This window comes from Gorilla gorilla, chromosome 10 (assembly GCF_029281585.2).
Source record: "Gorilla gorilla gorilla isolate KB3781 chromosome 10, NHGRI_mGorGor1-v2.1_pri, whole genome shotgun sequence".
In the NCBI taxonomy this organism is placed as follows: domain Eukaryota; kingdom Metazoa; phylum Chordata; class Mammalia; order Primates; family Hominidae; genus Gorilla; species Gorilla gorilla.
Window position 1 is genome coordinate 84,895,742 of NC_073234.2, and position 19,955 is coordinate 84,915,696.

The 19,955-nt window shown below is 39.4% G+C and overlaps 1 protein-coding gene across 4 annotated transcripts; it reads left to right on the forward strand.

The window, feature by feature from the left end:
* The first annotated feature begins 812 nt into the window (after nucleotides 1-812).
* CCT2 (chaperonin containing TCP1 subunit 2) lies at nucleotides 813-17,810 on the forward strand. 4 transcript variants are annotated; one of them, XM_004053549.3, is made up of 16 exons: nucleotides 813-1,763; nucleotides 2,509-2,583; nucleotides 2,992-3,057; nucleotides 3,740-3,851; nucleotides 4,165-4,241; nucleotides 4,385-4,497; nucleotides 5,719-5,921; nucleotides 8,286-8,386; nucleotides 9,211-9,338; nucleotides 9,745-9,848; nucleotides 13,407-13,526; nucleotides 13,891-14,019; nucleotides 14,221-14,324; nucleotides 14,575-14,674; nucleotides 16,116-16,257; nucleotides 17,535-17,810. In XM_004053549.3, the coding sequence occupies exons 1-16, from the start codon at nucleotides 1,761-1,763 to the stop codon at nucleotides 17,563-17,565; spliced, it is 1,608 nt and encodes a 535-aa protein (XP_004053597.1). In that variant the 5' UTR covers nucleotides 813-1,760; the 3' UTR covers nucleotides 17,566-17,810. The 4 variants fall into 4 exon arrangements, with proteins under 4 accessions (XP_004053597.1, XP_018894418.1, XP_055213007.1 ...); XM_063694664.1 differs by lacking the exon at nucleotides 813-1,763 and adding an exon at nucleotides 2,095-2,248; XM_019038873.3 differs by lacking the exon at nucleotides 17,535-17,810 and having other exon boundaries at nucleotides 1,545-1,763; nucleotides 15,143-16,148.
* Nucleotides 17,811-19,955: the final 2,145 nt, after the last annotated feature.

Sequence of the window (19,955 nt, forward strand, 5' to 3'; positions counted from 1 at the left end):
GAAGAGAAAACTCTTGGGAGATTTAAAATAACAATTTGTTCAGCCTGAACTCCCCTTTTCATGTTGGACCTGAGGAATACTGTAAACCAGGGTCAGCAAACTTTTTCTGTAAAGAATTAGATAATACATGTTTTAGGTTTTGTGGGCCCATTCAACCTGTCATGACTACTCAACTCTGCCACATAACTCTGCTATTGTATTGTGACAGAGTAAATATGTATGGGTATGCCCATGGATTCCAATGAAGCTTTATGGACACTGAAATATTAATTTCACAGGATTTTCATGTGTCAGGAAATTTTTGATTTCTTTCAACCACTTAAAAATGTAAAAACTATTCTTAGCTCTCAGGCCATACAAAAAACAATTGGCAGGCTGGGTTTGACTCCTCACAGCTTGCCAACCCCTGGTGGAAATCAACCCACTTAGAGGAAATCTGAAGGGTAGAAACAACTAAAAAATTGAAAATTCCTGTTAATGTTAGCAATGTCAAAAATCCAGGAGACCCCAGCTACTCAGGAGACCAAGGCAGGAAGATTGCTTGAGCCCAGGAGTTCCAGGCCAGCCTGGGCAACATAGAAGACCCCATCTCTAAAAAAAACAAAACAGAAAAAGAAAAATCCAGGAGCTTGTTTTGTTTTGTTTTGTTTTGAGACAGAGTCTCGCTCTGTTGCCCAGGCTGGAGTGCAGCGGCGTGATCTCGGCTCACTGAAACCTCTGCCTCTCGGGTTCAAGCAATTTTCCTGCCTCAGCCTCCTGAGTAGCTGGGATTACGGGCATGCACACCACGCCCGGCTAATTTTTGTATTTTCAGTAGAGACAGGGTTTCACCATGTTGGCCAGGCTGGTCTCCAACTCCTGACCTCAGGTGATCCGCCCACCTCGGCCTCCCAAAGTGCTGGGATTACAGGCGTGAGCCACGGCGCCCTGCCGAGGAGCTTAAGCGATCAGTTAGTCAAAGGGAGAAAAGAGGGTATCAGTAGATGACAGAAAAATTTTTTAGAGAACAAATTTTTAGACATCCGTTAACTTAGAGAAAGTAGAAAACTGTCTATAATAAACAAAGACTAATAATTCGTCTCTACTATTGGAGGAAAAAAAAAAAAGACCGAAATGCAAAAATTCCTGAAAATGAGTAAATAGGGCAAAGATAAAATACTATAAATGTCTCTGTCAGTTCACAAGACCTTATCCTGGGCAGTCAACGTCCAGTTAGAAATAACGTCTGAAAATTCATTAAGAGAAAAGGAAGTCTTCTTCTGTAATACTCAGTAAATAATGTTTAAAATTAACATAGCAATAATATTATCTGGGAATATGATAGTAAATAGCCCCTCCAAAAAACTGAAAAAGTTGAAAGCAGTTTTCCTGGAGACAGGAAGTGGTGAGGTAGATAAATCATGTTTTTCATTATTGGTATATAACACTTTAAACTGTGTACATGTGTGACTTTAATAGAAGTGTTTAAAGATTAAATTTAAGAAAATAAAAAGTGTGAGCAAGAACTCCATTTCTATGGCAACCCGCGCGGCAGCCGCCTCTTTGTTCTGGAGCGGCGGCCACGCCCCCTCCAGTGTGAAAGGCTGCGTTTCCGGCCCGTGGGGCTCCAATCAAAATGGGACGCCTGTCGGCGGTAACGACAGGCCGGGGCCCCGCCCCCCGAAGTAGGGCTTGTGGCGTCACTTCCGGCTTCCTTCAGTCCGGTGGCCCCGAGCACGAGCTGTGAGGGGATTCACTTGTGTGCGGAACTCCTCGGAACCATGGTGAGCCTGACTCCCCTGCCTCTTGCCCTGTCCCTGCTCTGCCGTGCTCTTGCCACCCCACTGTTTCCTCTGTCCTGCTAGGGTCATAGGCTCCGTTTCTGTCTCCCCGTCCCGCCGCACATGGTGCGAGCCATGCGCGGGGCGTGCGGCCTGCGCCAGGCCAGCCGGTGGAGTTCACCACGAGGGGGAGGGGTGGACCGCAAAGCCAGCGTCTCCTTGTGCCTAGGTCTTTGCATAGTCCCGGCAGCCCAGGCCCGCGCCTCACCCCGAGCGAAGAAATTTCTAGTGTGGGACCCGCTCCGCCCTCCTTCTAGGGGCGGAGCCTGGAGCGACGGGGTCTGAGCCATCCGAGGGTGGAGGGGCCGCAGCTTTCCGAGGGTGGAAGATGGAGGCCGCATTCCCTCGCCCGCCTGGCAGGCGTCACCTTGATGGCCTGCAACCCCTCCCTGCCTCATTCTTAGTTCAAGATCGTCTTTAGTCTCGCTGTACGTAACTGTCAATCTCGCTGGTGTATAATTTATACTCCTGGGGGCCTTGTAAATCCTAAAAGCCATGTCGCTCTCCTACAAGTCCCTCTCTCCCACTTAAATGCCTTCTCCGATGATGGAAGCTTCATTTGATTGAAAACATTGTTGTAAATGAGTTTTCTCTTAGATATCCACTTGTAAGACTAGTGGAAGGCACCTCAGTATATGTGTTAGAGTATTGGTACTTAAACGGAATACCTCTTGGTTTTCCTTTTTAGGCGTCCCTTTCCCTTGCACCTGTTAACATCTTTAAGGCAGGAGCTGATGAAGAGAGAGCAGAGACAGCTCGTCTGGTAAGCCTTGTTCTAACCATTGTTTTAAAGATAAAACTGGAGGCCAGGCGCGGTGGCTTACTCCTGTAATCCCAGTACTTTGGGAGGCCGAGGAAGGCGGATGAACTGAGGTCAGGAGTTCGAGACCAGCCTGGCCAACATGGCGAAACCCCGTTTCTACTAGAAATACAAAAATTAGCCGGGCGTGGTGACGGGCGCCTGTAATCCCAGCTACTCGGGAGGCTGAGGCAGGAGGATCGCTTGAACCCAGGAGTCGGAGGTTGCAGTGAGCTGAGATCGCGCCATTGCACTCCAGCCTGGGCGACAGAGCGACACTCTGCCTCAAAAAAAAAAAAAAGTAAATAAAGATAAAACTGTACTTGAAGACTGTAAAGTTGATTCTGATAATCTCCTTGGTTTTTACTCCAGACTTCTTTTATTGGTGCCATCGCCATTGGAGACTTGGTAAAGAGCACCTTGGGACCCAAAGGCATGGTAAGAAAAATAGAAAAGTTTTATATTTTAATATTGTTTTAGAGCGCTTGGTGGAAATATAATAACAAGCGTATTAAAATGCTTTTTAATCTTTAAAACGTTTAATTATAAAAGACAAGTATGTTCTCCTTAGTAAAAATCAGAGTTCCCAGAATCACCATCCCCAATCCCATGCCCCTCCCCAATGACAAGTACTGTTATCATTTGCACGTACATCTTCTAATATTCTGTTTATGTAGAAGTATGTGTACTTCATTATGTATTTTATACTCATGTAACATACTGTTTTATAAAACAGATACTATTAATACTTTTTTGTAGCTTGCTCTTTTAAATTCCTTTCAGTGTAAGTAGATAACACTGCCCCTTTAACTGTCAAATATTATCCTGTACCTTAATTATTTTATAATTTAATTATGGTTGTATTGATAGTTTCTTTCCATTGTTTTTGCAGTTATGGTGTTGAAACAAAAACTAGTGTCTACCTGTGCTTCTAGTGTTTCTAGGGGTAGATACATGGTTTGGTTACGTGGTGTATGTATTGAAAACATTTGACGAATGGATACCACAAAATAGCCATCCAGAGTGTTTATACACTAGCACTGTATGAGAATACTGATTGATCCATGCATTCTTCAAGATGTGCTTATGTCTTAACTTGAACCAATTATGTTCCCTTTAGGACAAAATTCTTCTAAGCAGTGGACGAGATGCCTCTCTTATGGTAACCAATGATGGTGCCACTATTCTAAAAAACATTGGTGTTGACAATCCAGCAGCTAAAGTTTTAGTTGGTAAGTCTGAATATACTTTTTCACCAACCTAATAATACTGTTTGTTAACATTTTTGAAATAACTTTATAAATAGGCTGTGTTGACCAATCGTACTGTCAATTGATGTCCACTAGTTTTTAATTATCGTTGTTAAAATACAAGCTTCAGGAGTGCCCGTATGTTGGTGGTAAAACTGTTGCATTTCAGACCTCAGAGTTCCAAATAATTTGTTGGATGAGGAACCCTGGTAAGTTTAGATTGGTAGTGAATGTTTTTGGAGAATTTAGTAAGCAAAGAAGCAATTTTGAGTTAATAACTAATTTCTTTTTATAGATATGTCAAGGGTTCAAGATGATGAAGTTGGTGATGGCACTACCTCTGTTACCGTTTTAGCAGCAGAATTATTAAGGGTAAGAGCAACTAAGCAACTCTTTTTTCCTACTGTGTTTTTGAGTATCAGAGGTAATCAAGTCCTTACTTCCTTTATCTTTACTATTGAGGAGTGCTTAATAATTTTCTATTTATAACTTTTGTTTTATAACTTTATTAATAGGAAGCAGAATCTTTAATTGCAAAAAAGATTCATCCACAGACCATCATAGCGGGTTGGAGAGAAGCCACGAAGGCTGCAAGAGAGGCGCTGTTGAGTTCTGCAGTTGATCATGGGTTTGTATAGCAAAGTACTACTGTTCTAAACATTTAGTGTTCTTTCATAACATGCTTAATGCAAGAAATCTATAGGACGCTGAAAAGCATACACAAAGATCATCTTGCTGCCTCACCCCACTCCAACAGTCAAACCTACATCAGCCTGCAGAGATAGCCACTAAAATTAAGTTTGGGTTTTTAGTCTTTTTGTATATATCATCAAAATATACAAATAAAGCAAATAGTATAATACTGTATAGAGAATTTGTTAGCCTCTTTTTAACCTAGTTAAATATTAAGCACATTTTTGGATGTCAGTTTTCTGTGCAGTATTTTAATAGAGTTACACATTTGAATATTTGGCTAGAATGACTGTATTAACCTATCTGTAGGGGGAGATTTGTGTATTTGATGATTTTTAGCTTTATAATAATTTTGTGACATTGCGACATAGCCCAAAGGTTTCTAGAAGTGTAATTGTTGGGTCCAAAGGTAGGTGTGTGTGTTTTAAGGCACCCCCAAACCTGGGCTGCACAGCAGGTGAGCAGCAGGTGGAAAAATTGTCTTCCCATGAAATCAGTCCCTGGTGCCAAAAAGGTCTGGGACCACTGTTTTAAGGCACTTTTATTTATTTGCCCATTCACAACTGTATAATAATACTTGTTTTTCACGTCCTTTTATTTATTTATTTATTTTGAGACGGAGTCTCGCTCTTAGAGTTGCCCAGGATGGAGTGCAGTGGCACGACTTCGGCTGACTGCAACCTCTGCCTCCCGGGTTCAAGTGATTCTCTTGCCTCAGCCTCCCAAGTAGCTGGGACTACAAGCATGTGCCATCATAGCCAGCTAATTTTGTATTTTTAGTGTAAATGGGGTTTCACCATGTTGCTCAGGCTGGTCTTGAACTGACCTCAAGTGATCCATCCTCCTCAGTCTCCCAAAGTGCTAGGATTACAGGCGTGAGCCACTGTGCCCAGCCATTTCTCACATTCTTGCCAACATTAGACTTTTGCATGCTTGTGTGCCCTCCCTCCCCCTTTTTTTTTTTGGCATTTTGCCAGTTTGGTGGGGAAAATAACATCTTTAATTTGTGTTTCTTGATTACTGCTCAGGTTTAATTCTTTTCATATAGCTTACAGACTTGACCAGTTAGGGTAAAATTATCTATTGACATGAATATCTAGATAAATTTTGAAAAGTAAAGTAGGGTTAATATGTATATTTGGTTGGTTTTATTTAGTTCCGATGAAGTTAAATTCCGTCAAGATTTAATGAATATTGCGGGCACAACATTATCCTCAAAACTTCTTACTCATCACAAAGACCACTTTACAAAGTTAGCTGTAGAAGCAGTTCTCAGACTGAAAGGCTCTGGCAACCTGGAGGCGATTCATATTATCAAGAAGCTAGGAGGAAGTTTGGCAGATTCCTATTTAGATGAAGGTATGTATGAATGTCAGATACAAGAAGCTTTGATTAGATGCTGAGGGCTGAATACTGAGTTAATTCTGTTTTGAGACCAGTGACCCTTTACAAAGCCAGTGAACTTGAATTTAAGGACGTATCATATGTGCAGCCATTTTTGTCATTTTATTGACAGTGTACTCCTCTTCCCACGCTATTCCAGCATTGTTGATGATCTCTAGAGTTTACTTAACTACCATGAAGTTACTTGCAGTCTCTGATAAAGAGGAGATGTTTTCTTTTACTAGAAATCATCTATTCTCAAATGGTACTTTTACCAGGATTATATGTATTCTCCAGGAAGGGTCTGGGTCAGTCAAATCATTGTGTTAGCTGGTTGTTCAGGATGTACAGTTGACCATTGAACAACATGGGTTTGAATTATGTAGGTTCACAATGCAGGTTTTTTCAATAAATATAGTCAGCCCTTTGTGTCCGTGGTTTGCACATGTGCAACTGAACGTGGATGGAAAATGCAGTATTTGCAGGATTTGAAACCCATGTATATAGTGGGCCAACTTTTCAAATCTGCTGGTTCCAGTCAGCCTGGAACTTAAGTATGTGGGGATTTTGGTGTATGTGGGCGTCTTGGAACCAGTCCCCTTCATATACTGGGGGATGACTAGTTTTTTTTAGAAAAGAATTTAAAAAAATTTCTTTAACAAATAATTATGTATGTTTATAGGGCAAGAGGATCTAGTTCTTAAAGAGTGATAAATGAGACATAATAAGTACTGCTTTCTTAGTAGTACATTTTTGTTTAGAGTGAAGTTTTCCAGATCATCTTCACATTATATTTACTTCACAAAATGGCCTGTCAAAAAGTATAGGCATTCTTATATAGAGAAGGAAAAAAAAAGAATTAGATGGTGCTTTACAACTTCTGTTTTTACCAGTGGTTTGGAGTCCTGGTTTTGTTCTATGTCATGGGTCTTGATTTATTTTAAGAGAGAGTCATAATTCTGAAAATACTCTTGGTTAAGTTTATATACAAGAGCTGTGTAGCATTTCTTTTTTTTTTTTTTGAGACGGAGTCTGGCTGTGTCACCCAGGCTGGAGTGCAGCAGCATGATCTCGCCTCACTGCAACCTCTGCCTCCTGAGTTAAGGCGATTCTCCTGCCTCAGCCTCCTGAGTAGGTGGGATTACAGGCGTGTGCCACCATGCCTGGCTAACTTTTTTGTATTTTTAGTAGAGACGGGGTATTGCCATGTTGACCAGGCTGGTCTCGAACTCCTGACCTAAGGGGATCCACCTGCCTCAGCCTCCCAAAGTGCTGGGATTACAGGCGTGAGCCACCATGCCTGGCCGCTGTGTAGCATTTCTCATAGGGGCTGGTGGTAGGGAAGGAGCATTAAAACAAGAATATTAGTAGCACAAGCAGCACCATTCTTGAATGTCTGCTCTGTACTAGGAATTGTAATAGGAACTTTAGTCATTTAGTCATCATGACCTGGTGAGTGAGGATTAGGTTCACTTGAATAGAGTAGAAAACCCAAGATAATGGTGGCTTCATAACGGAAAAGTTTCTAATGTAACCAAAAAAGGCCTAGAAAGGTAGGTGATACTGGGTTTGTGTGATGGTTCCAAAGCAGCAGGACTAGGCTGGTAACTAGCACCTCTGCTACTGGTTACATTCCTGTTTTACAAATTAGCATTTCTGGTTGGATAATTTGTCCAAGGTTATATAGCCAGCAGCAGGGGCATGATCAGGGTCAGATTTATCTGACTCCACAGTGTCCATGGTTTTTCCATTTTTACCACCAGCCTCAATACCTGAATCTTCAATTTTTCTCTTGTGGTGGTGATTTTAAGCTAATAAAAATGGACTTAACCTATTGTCTTTATATTGCAACCCATACAGATTTGGGTGTAGCGTATATCTGAAACAAAAGTTTCAAAATACTGTTTAATTTTATTGTCTGTACTGTGCTCTTATATTTTCTGTTTCATATTTTTTAAGTAATCCATTAAATTGATTTTGTAATAATTCTTCTAGTGGGATGCTTTATACCAGAAGTGTCCAAGGAAGAGAATACAGTCATGGGTTCCTAGTTTCTGTTTCTGGTTGGGCCGGTAAAGCCCCTTCCTCCTCCCTCTTTTCTGCTTATCACTAGAGACAGAAACTAAAATCTATGGCTTTCAGGCGCTAAAAGCCTAAAAGCAAAACAACAACAGAATAAGGCAGGTTGGACAAGCTTGCTTTTATGCCTTCTAAGAGCTTGGTAAATTGGACTTAAATAGCTTCTTTGAAATAGTGATATGATAAAGCAGACAGCTTTATAAGATGTACTAAGGCTGCTTTGAAGTATTAAATATGATACTGTTCTTATATTTATTGTAGGCTTCCTGTTGGATAAAAAAATTGGAGTAAATCAACCAAAACGAATTGAAAATGCTAAAATTCTTATTGCAAATACTGGTATGGATACAGACAAAATAAAGGTATGTAACTCTACTTTTTAAAAATTAAAATTACTGCCCAGGCAGAGTGGCTCATGCCTGGAATCCTAGCAATTTGGGAGGCGGAGGTGGTGGATCATCTGAGACCAGAAGTTTGAGACCAGCCTGACCAACATGGAGAAACCTTGTCTCTACTAAAAAAAAAAAAAAAATACAAAATTAGCTGGGCGTGGTGGCGCATCCCTGTAATCCCAGCTATTCGGGAGGCTGAGGCAGGAGAATCACTTGAACCCAGGAGGCAGAGGTTGCAGTGAGCCGAGATTGTGCTACTGCACTCGAGCCTGGGCAACAAGAGTGAAACTCCGTCTCAAAAGTCTCAAAAAAAAAAAAAAAAAATTGCTGGCTTCTATAAACTCAGGAATCAGTTGCACTAAAAAGCTTGGAATAGGTATGAATCTGTTGTGTATATACACATATATATACATTGGTAAAAATGTTGAAATATGCTATGGGACTCTTTAAAAAGAGTAATGAGGCCTGGCATGGTGGTTCACGCCTGTAATCCCAGTACTTTGGGAGGCCAGGCGGGCGGATCACAAGGTCAGGAGTTCAAGGCCAGACTGACCAATATGAGATGGTGAAACCCTGTCTTTACTAAAAATACAAAAATTAGCTGGGTGTGGTGGCGCACACCTGTAATCCCAGCTGCTTGGAAGGCTGAGGCAGGAGAATCACTTGAACCCAGCGGGTGGAGGTTGCAGTGAGCCGAGATTGCCCCACTGCACTCCAGCCTGGGCAACAGAGCGAGACTCAATCTCAAAAAAAGTAATGAAACTGATGCTCTCTTTATGCTTGGTTTGTCTTAGATATTTGGTTCCCGGGTAAGAGTTGACTCTACAGCAAAGGTTGCAGAAATAGAACATGCGGAAAAGGAAAAAATGAAGGAGAAAGTTGAACGTATTCTTAAGCATGGAATAAATTGCTTTATTAACAGGTCTGTGTTTGCTTTTAAGAAAGGATTTTTTTCCATGAAAGTTTAAGGAATACTTCATATTTACTTATATTGAATTAGATTTTTTACTTAGGAACTGTCTTAGATAACTTCACTTAAATTATGGATTTTTGTAATCAGTAAATTGTGATTTATGCACGCTTACAGTGACCAGAATTACAGGATTGATTTATACAGTTACTATAATAAAGAACACTTGTTTTCAATACTAGTAATGGATGCATTAGTACTATAGTTGATAAACTCTAATTATATAGGTAAGAAATGCAATCTTGTTCTAATTTGCATTTCTTTTACTTGTGGTAAAAATGTTTACATGTTTTTTAGTCTAATGTAGTTTATCTTATAACAGTTTTGAGCATAATGTTTTCATGTATTTTATTTACAGGCAATTAATTTATAATTATCCTGAACAGCTCTTTGGTGCTGCTGGTGTCATGGCTATTGAGCATGCAGATTTTGCAGGTGTGGAACGCCTAGCTCTTGTCACAGGTATGGAAAAAAGGTATTGTTTTCTAACAAACACAATAGTCACTCTTGAATTTGTTATTTGTTACTATATGCAACTACCTTTAAGGAGTTTAGAATTTCAACAGTTATTCTGAAATCTATACTCTTGGATACCTTTAATTTAGATACATAGATACATTACATTTACGATACCAAGTTATATACCACGTTTGCCGTAGGTATAGATTTCTTTCATTGTGTCACTGTTTTAAAGGTAGATTTTTGGCCAGGTGCAGTGGCTTGTGCCTGTAATCCCAGCACTTTGGGAGGCCGAGGCAGCCAGATCCCTTGAGCTCAGGAGTTTCAGACCAACTTGGGCAACATGGCAAACCCACATCCCTACAAAAAAAAGAAATTGGCCAGATGTGGTGGCAAGCGCCTGTGATCCTAGCCGCTTGGGAGGCTGAGGGAAGAGAATCGCTTGAGCCTGGGAGGCAGAGGTTGCAGTCAGCGGAGATCGTGCCACTGTGCTCCAGCCTTGGCAACACAGTGAGACCCTGTCTCAAAAAAAAAAAAAAAAAGATATATATATTTTTTTCTGACAAACCTGTAAGACCATTGTTAAAATCTGAACAAACTAGAGCTTTAAAAAGTCTTAAGTCTACTTATATTTATCTAGTTTGTACATTTGTTTTTATTGCTTAGTAAGCAGTTGAATGCTTTGTGTCCTTTGTAGTAGTACAGTTACAATAGTAACCTTTATTGAACATTTACTGTATGCTGGAGAGTGGGTCAAGTACTGAAACATTGCTTTTGTTAATTTTAAAAAATTTCTGAAAGTAATAAACGTTAGCATACGTGAAACAATCAACATTGTATAATGAAAATTAGTATACCTCAATACCCTTTAATAGAAGTATGAGTGATATAATTCCAGTTGTGTCAAATAGAAATTGTGTTTATAAATCAGACATATCTGTCTACATCACAATGACATGAGTTCAGGCTGGTTGTGGTGGCTCATGCTTGTAATCCCAGTGCTTTGAGAGGCCAAGGCAGGAAGATTGCTTGAAGCCAGGAGTTCAAGACCAGCCTGGGCAATATAGTAAGACTGTCTCTACAAAAAATTAGCCGGGCGTGGTGGCACATGCCTGTAGTCCTAGCTACTTGGGAGGTTGAGGCAGGAGATCTCTTCAGCCCAGGAGTCCAAGGCTACAGTGAGCTGTGATCACGTCACTGCAGTCCATCCTAAGTGACAGAGCAAGACCCTGTCTTTAAAAAAAAAAAAAAAAGAATGTAGCTTGTTTGCTTTTTATTGTGGTAATGGTTTAAAATTATTGTTTATTAAATTTTTACAGATTTAGGGATATAAGTATAGTTTTGTTAATGGTTTTCATAGTACACTCTAAGCCCTGGAAAACTAAGTTTAACATTTTTCTAGATTTTAGGTCCTTGAAAATGAATGAATAGGTTGGAAAGTTGGTTTGGGAATGAGAATTAAGGAGACCTGGAGACCTGGGTTATAAGTTGTGAAGTCAGTAGGGCTGTCACACTGTTTGGAACTGCCATGAATAATTAGAAGAAATTATAGTGTACTAACCTTTGGAGAGTGGACTTGGTCTCATCCCAGAATGATCTCTTAAGACGTTTTTTTTAATCATTTGAGAAGCATAGTCTTCTTCTAACCAAGAGACATTTTCCTTTAATTACTTGAAGTGGGTTTACCTGCTTTAAAGTTACTTAGGAGCCATTGCGTACTTGATGCTTTAAGGTGACAAATAAACAAAATTTAAGATGCTCATGTTTATGTAATTCATTCTTTAGTTCCACAAAATAAAGATGTAAGAGGCCGGGTGCGGTGGCTCACGCCTGTAATCCCAGCACTTTAGGAAGGCCTAAGTGGGCACATCACAAGGTCTGGAGTTTGAGACCAGCCTGGTCAATATGGTGAAACCCTGTCTCTACTAAAAATACAAAAATTAGCCATGCGTGGTGGTGGGTGCCTGTAGTCGCAGCTACTCGGGAGGCTGAGGCAGGAGAATCACTTGAACCCAGGAGGTGGAGGTTGCAGTGAGCTGAGATTGGCGCCACTGCACTCCAGCCTGGGTGACAGAGCGAGACTCTGTCTCAAAAAAAAAAAAAAAAAAAAAAGATGTAAGAAGTAAATGGTAATAATATATTGATGGGATAAACATATCGTAAGGTCTTGACATGAAATTGCTCTATACCCAGAAGAATGTTTATTAAGTACACCAACTGTATGTCTATGAAGGTGACCACATGGTGGCTCCCATCCTTAAAAGCTCAGTGGTTGTCAAAGGTGTATGATGACATTGGTTCTTGCAAGTGTCATTAAATAAATGTCTTGCACTGGGCATGGTGGCATGTGCCAGTAGTTTGATCTATTCAAGAGGCTGAGGCAGAAAGATTGCTTGTGCCCAGGAGGTTGTGCTGTGATGGTGCCTGGTGAATAGGCATTACGCTCCAGTCTAGGCAAGGTAGCAAGACGCTCTCTCTTTAAAAAGAAAGAAAAGTCTCATGTAGAAGGATGAAGTGAAAAGTTTCATAAGCCAAGTTAGTCTTATTTTTGGATATGACGTCCCAAATATCTGTTGTGTCTCACATCTAGAACACAAAGCAGTCTCAGAATTTTGCCAGCCAAAAGTAAAAAGAACTTTATACAAATTATGAGTATAAATTAGTAGTTTCAAAGACCAGAGTCTTTATGAATTTATTGTAAAATAAATAATAGAGCATTGACAGATTTATCAGTAAGGCATAGGAAAAGAAGGGTTGATTGATAATATATGCAGTTCACATTATGAAAAGAGTAGTCAGCTAGAGAAAAGGATTTTGAAATGGAAACCTGACTTTTGCTTAGTTAGGAAATAGGGAACGAAGTGGCTGACCTGTTCAGTTTACAGCATGGAAGATGGAGGGAAAATAGGAATAGAAATGAGACATAAGGACTAAAATTAATTTGTTCTTATTAAATTTGGTCTGGGAAATTCTTAGTATGCATTTCTTGTTTTTTTAGGCCTTAGGACATTTCATTTGTGATAATTAGAGATATCAGGTGCTTATTAAGCAGTTCATGAAGTGTATAGTGGTTGACATATAGGACAAATATTTTCATGTCTTGTGCTGGGAATTGTATCATGAGGTTTTAGTCTTATAGGTTGGATTCAGAAGAGAATCTGAATTTAAACTCAAAAGTAACTGCTTTAAGACTCAGTTTAACCTTTGGAAGGTAGTATTGTATAGTGTGTGCTTATAGATCTGAAGCCAGACTGCTTGAGTTTGAACCCCAGCTTTTTATATTAATCCTAGTTAGGTCTTTGGATAGGAAAGTAAACCTCTTGGCCTCATTTTTATCATGTGTAAAATGGGATAATAATGGAGCCTATCCAAGAGGATTGTTTTAAAGATTAAATAATTAGTCGATATGAAGTATTTAAAAAGAGTGCCAGGAATATAATCAGCAATCAATTTTTAAAATGTGAAACACATTACCTATCATTGTCTATCCATTACTGCTTATTAGAAAACAGGAATTTTAAGCCTGCTGTGCATTTAACTAATACATGTTTATGTTTATAGGTGGTGAAATTGCCTCTACCTTTGATCACCCAGAACTGGTGAAGCTTGGAAGTTGCAAACTTATCGAGGAAGTCATGATTGGAGAAGACAAACTCATTCACTTTTCTGGGGTTGCCCTTGGTGAGTGATTATGTAGATCCTGGTTAGGGTGTCTAAATTCTTGCTAGGCTCTGTTGAAGTAAAGGTTATTGTAGTTACTAGAACAGCATATCTTACAGGTCTTAACTCTTCAGAAGCATGATATATATTTTGTTTCAGTCTCTTGAAGTCAACCTCATATATACCGTGTCTTTGTGAACAGTGCATGTTCAACATAGTTTTTTTCCTTGATAACTTAGAACCATTATGAGCCTTGGTTGTTGGAGAATGTATAATACAGGAAGACAGGTCAGCTTTCAGAACCCAGTAATATAACCAACACCTGCATAAATAATAGAAGGCAAACTTTTTATCCCTAAGTGGTCACTGTGTCTTTTAATTTTAGGTGAGGCTTGTACCATTGTTTTGCGTGGTGCCACTCAACAAATTTTAGATGAAGCAGAAAGATCATTGCATGATGCTCTTTGTGTTCTTGCGCAAACTGTAAAGGACTCTAGAACAGTTTATGGAGGAGGTAAGCATTTAGAAAATGTTGAATATATTTTTAATTTCTTAAAGTACAATATAAGTCATAAGTGGTTTTAATGGTTCTTATAGAAATTTTATATTGCTTTTGCACTAAATTTTAAAATGCTTGGCATATCTTAAAGTCAGTAATTCAGTATCTTGGAGACAACTAAGCATTGCAATATTTTACTGGAATTTTAATCTTTAGGCTGTTCTGAGATGTTGATGGCTCATGCTGTGACACAGCTTGCCAATAGAACACCAGGCAAAGAAGCTGTTGCAATGGAGTCTTATGCTAAAGCACTGAGAATGGTAAGTTAATCAAAATGAGAGATCCGAACTTAAGTTTTGTGGTTATTGATAGTTTTAAAATGAGTAGAAAATGAACTGGTTAATACTGCTTTTAAATTTGATTCTGGAGTTTCTCCGCTTCGTGAGCAGTAATTGAAGCAGATTTTACATTGTTCCTAAATGTATAATTTTAAAAAGCTATCCTAGTTAGGAGTAAATCAGTGGTTCTTACAGTAGAGTGAGTAGTTACTTGTTTTCTTCATTTTCATAGTTGCCAACCATCATAGCTGACAATGCAGGCTATGACAGTGCAGACCTGGTGGCACAGCTCAGGGCTGCTCACAGTGAAGGCAATACCACTGCTGGATTGGGTAAGCAATCAAGGGGAACTTTGTGGCCGTTGTTAAAAGTAATTCTTTTCACCAAGCTTTTTTTTTCTTTTGGAACATAAAGAGTTACAATAACCGTATAAAAGACTCTTTTGGACTTTGTCCTCATAATCATTACATGTGCTGGGAAAATGTGTGTGACTTTATATGCTCAGCATTTCCCAAACTTTGTTATTCCATAAGACATGTAAAACTGGTTAGAAGATTTGTAGCTATTTGGTATATAACGACTATAGGATTTAAATATAAACAATACTTACATTCTGAAAAATAACATAAACTATTATGTTGTTTATACAATCAGTATTAACTTCTAATTTCATAGTAAACTTACTGCAAGATAATCTTGAGTACAGATCACAGATCTCTAGTCCATAGATAAAAGTGGCCAATGAGGCAGATTTAATTCATATTGAAAAACTTTCTGACAAGCTGTGCTGGACATTATAGAGTAGTCTTAAGAAGGTAGATAATCCTGTCATTGAAGAAGAGGGAGCACCAGTTAATCTGTGAGAAAATGAAGCAGGATTCTCACAAGAAGAGAAGTTGGGTAGGTAACTTATGAATTTTCTTCCATTTGTTTTTCATTATTTGATATGTTGTCTTCTATTAATATGGGTGATCAGTAGTTGACATTATTGTTGTTATTACTATTATTATAACTGACACAATGGTCTTGCTATGTTCCCCAGGCTGGAGTGCAGTGGCACCATGATAATTCACTGCAGCCTTGAACCCCTGGCTCAAGCAGTTCTCCTTCCTCAGCCTTCCAAGTAGTTAGGGCTAAAGGCATGTGCCACAATGCCTGACTAAATTATTTTTATTTTCTTAGAGATGGGGGGGCAGTCTCACTATGTTGTTCAGGCTGGCCTCAAGCAATCCTCCTGCCTCAGCCTCCCAAAGTGCTAGGATTATAGGTGTGAGCCACTGATCCTGGCCCCTTTTATTTTATTTACTTATTTTTTGAGATAGAGTTTCACTGTTGTTACCCAGGCTGGAGTGCAGAGGCATGATCTCAGCTCACTGCCACCTCTGCTTCCTGGGTTCAAGTGATTATCCTGCCTCAGCCTCCTGAGTAGCTGGGATTACAGGTGCCCACCACCATGCCCGGCTAATTTTTTATATCTTTAGTAGACGGGGTTTCACCATGTTTGCCAGGCTGGTCTCCAACTCCTGACGTTAGGTGATCTACCTGCCTCAGCCTCCCAAAGTGCTGGGAGTACAGATGTGAGCCGCTGCACCCAGCCCCTTTTAATTTTTTTAAAGGCTTTCTTTGAGCTCATTTGTAGGCTTATCTACCTACTGAGTAAAGTAGTTGGGTGTCCTAATTTTATTAATAGGATTAATTTTTATTATAAATCATTAGAGATGTTTTGATACTTTAGTTAAAACTGCTTTTTAGTAAATTTGTTTTTCTTTGCAGATATGAGGGAAGGCACTATTGGAGATATGGCTATCCTGGGTATAACAGAAAGTTTTCAAGTGAAGCGACAGGTTCTTCTGAGTGCAGCTGAAGCAGCAGAGGTGATTCTGCGTGTGGACAACATCATCAAAGCGGCACCCAGGTACCCTAACACTTTTCTCAGAAAAAATTACTAACAGCAAAACAAAATAGGGAGCTGTATTTATTTTATAATTAGAGTTAATGAAAAGCAGAGACAGTTTTGCCTGGATAAAAGTATGTAAGTTATTCAGAATATCCCAACTCTTAACACTTAAGCCAGAAAAACTTAAGGGGAAAGAGGGATGGGCAGCTGAGGTAGCTCTTAGGATTGAAAAGGCACAGAAAGAGCCATGCTTGGAAAGGTCAAGTACTGAGGACAGTAGATGCTGTGATGCTTTCTGTTGTCTTTAAACAGAATGATAGCAAAAGGAAACTGAGTTCTGTAACTAAAGTGTTCTAGGGCAAGGTCATATAGCCACACCTACTCCCAGAAATCTTCACAAGAAGTCAGTGCCCTCACCCACAGTTGAAATACACTTAAAAAAATGTGTAATACCTTGTTTGGTCTGATACTGTTTTAGAGATCAGGTATCTTTTATTAGCAAATTCTGAGTAATTTGCAGTAAAGAAACTGAATTTTAACTCAGCCTTTCAGACCTACCAGACCATGGGCTGCTTTTTCATATTCCTTATTAATCTCCAGAGGACTTTTTTTTCAGATCAGTGCCCTGTGACAGCTGCTTCATAACTCTTGACAATGGTTAGCATCCTATTCCCCCCATAAGCTACCAAGGGTGAAAAGTTTATCTCTTTATATGATCCCTGTATAATGCTGTACTCTTTGATCTGTTCTTAAGCTTCTCGTAACTGTTGTGTTTGCCTCTAAAAGCAGTGTTTCTCAAGCTTTGGATCCTTGAACAAGCATTAAGTACAAATTTACTAGTACCCTTATCCCATCTTTCCAAAAGATTGTTCTATGCCCCCTTATTGTATGGTCATCAAAGAATAAAAGATGAGAATAGAAGGTGCTTCTTGGTGGGGGTGTCTGCAGAGTCCCAAGGCAGAACAGTCCTGATGTGGTGCAGGGCATCACACGGAGGAGGGGGCTGAGTGGCTAGCTCAGGTCTGTCTTCCTCCTCACCTAAAGCCAGCAGTCCCATCCTATATAACCCATTAGTCCATGACATAACTTGGTCACGTCTTAAAAGCCCAACTTCCAGTACTGCCACATTGGGGATTCAGTTTCAATGTGAGTGTTATAGGGGACACACATGCAAACCATTGCAGAGTTATAACAGTTTTAATACAGGATTCTAGTTGTGTTTGTATTTAGTATAATACTTTGGATAAAATCATGCTCTTCATTTTTCACTATTGACTTTTTTCTTACTCTCATAGGAAACGTGTCCCTGATCACCACCCCTGTTAAGCATTCCCACGTGCTGTCGATCTTTGGACCAGTTTCTAGCAAAGTTGTGTTTGAAAGATACTCTATTAAAGAAGACTGTGGAATCTGTTTATCGGTGCCCATTATATCCTTAAGTTTGGATATTTAGCTGACCTTCTCTTTAACATAGGTCTAATTTATTTGCCGTGTCATTTTCCATACAAATCAGTTGATTTAAAAAAGTTCATTTCTCATACTGTGCATTAAAATAAAAATTTGAACAATTACTTGGTTCTTAATGTCTTATATGTGTGTATTCTGTTTGAACTCTACTTAATGGAAATTAATGATTATTTTCAGTATGGCATTTTCCAGCTTAATGATTGGCCATCTACATTTTTGAAATAATTATCTTGATTAACATAAGCCCAAGTCAAATGTGATAAACACGCCATATATTAATCTTTTGGTTTTGTTGCTGGGCCATAAGAACACTCGATGGCTGGGTGCGGTGGCTCATGCCTGTAATCCTAATATTGGGAGGCCAAGGCAGGTGGATCACTTGAGGTCAGGAGTTCAAGACCAGCCTGGGCAACATGGTGAAACCCCATCTCTACTAAAAATACAAAAATTAGCTGGGCATAGTGGTGGGCGCTTATAATCCCAGTTGCTTGGGATTTAATTTACCCATTTAATTTTGTTTAGTGAAAATGCCATAAACTAGTACTCATTTAACTTTGTGTAGTCTAAGTGCTGTCTCTTGCATTGAAAAAAATTACGATGCTTTCTGTGATGTGATTTTTTTTTTGAGACGGAGTCTCGCTCTGTCCGCCAGGCTGGAGGGCAGTGTGGTGCAATCTTGGCTCACTGCAACCTCCACCTTGCAGTCTCTAATGATTCTCCTGCCTCAGCTTTTCGAGTAGGTGGGATTACATGGTAGTCCGCCACCAAGCCCAGCTAATTTTTGTATTTTTAGTAGAGAATGGGATTTTGCCATGTTGGCCAGGCTGGTCTCTATGTTATATGATGTTTTTAAGCTTGAAAAAGTCATATTTTAAAGTTGCAAGATGATGTGCTCTAAGTATCTTTTTTTTTTTCAAGACAGGATCTCACTCTGTCCCCCAGGCTAGAGTACAGTTGTGTGATCACGGCTTACTACAGCCTCTGCTTCCTGGGCTCAAGTGATTCTTTCACCCTCCCAAGTAGCTGGGACTATAGGTGCATGGCATCATTGCCTGGTTGATTTTTTTTTTTTTTTTTTTTTTTTTAATTGTAGAGACAGGTTTTGCTGTGCTGCCCTGGCTGGTTCTCAGCACCTCTTTCCAATGCTTTGTAAGGTAATTTCTCTGAAGAAGAGTATGGTTAGACTTAAGTATTGTTATTGATTGGGTTTTTTTTTTTTTTTAAGGGTTTTTTGTTTTGGGTAAGTGGATAAGAGAATGAGAATGGGTGTAAGTATGGACTGAGTTTGCTGGTTTAAAGGCAACTCTAGATTTGGAGGCTGTTAATAATGCATCAGTATGTAGCAGAATACACAAGAAGTAAGAGACCAACAGGTTGAGTTTTTATTGGACATCTGTGCTAAGATGGAGGGACATTCCCATAAAGGAGCAAAGGATTTTTAAAGAAACACTGATAGACCAAACAATTTTGTGGGAAGGGGGGGGAAGTTGAGACATGTAAGAATTTGTCTCAATATTTTAATATTTGTAGATGTGATTAAAACTAGAAGAATGTGGTATTAGAATTACACTGATTGAATAGCAATACCATCTGCTGTGTGATTTTTTTTTAAGTGCTTTATCACACATTAATTGTAATCCTCACAACTGAGGTAGGTGGAGCAGGAGAGCATATGACAACCCACAAAGGATGTGGTGGGACAGGTGAGTTTATCCTGAGTGGCCAGATGGCATGGAGTTAGGCATATTTTCTCCAAAGACCTTAAAACAGATTGGCCAATAAAAAATATTAAGGTAAAAATATGCAAACTACTATATTCAAGAATATAGCCATACCTTGCCTTCATATATTTCAAAGCCGTTACTGATTGTTGTCTTTAGAAAAATCTCAAGTTCACAAATATCTTTCCAGTTTCAGAGGTAAGTATGACCTAGACCTAACTCCTGTTAACGGTTTTAGGATGGAGTTATTACAATTTTAGATTTGGGGTACATGTGCTGCTTTGTTACAAGGGTATTATGTGTGATGGTGAGGGTTGGGCTTCTAGCATATCCATCACCCAAATATTGGACACCGGACCCAGTAGGTAACTTCAACCCTCATGCCTATCTTACCCTCCACACTTTGGAGTCCCCAGAGTCCATTTCATCCATATTTGTGTCTGCATGTCACTTTTATTTAGTTCCCACTTAAAAATGAGAACATGTGATATTTGATTTTCTGCTTCTGTGTTCATTTAGGATAATGGC

Coding starts and splice junctions, on each gene's coding strand:
- CCT2 (XM_055357032.2), top strand. Junction 3,058..3,739: donor CCTTGGGACCCAAAGGCATG/GTAAGAAAAATA, acceptor TGTTCCCTTTAG/GACAAAATTCTTCTAAGCAG. Junction 3,852..4,164: donor AGCAGCTAAAGTTTTAGTTG/GTAAGTCTGAAT, acceptor TTCTTTTTATAG/ATATGTCAAGGGTTCAAGAT.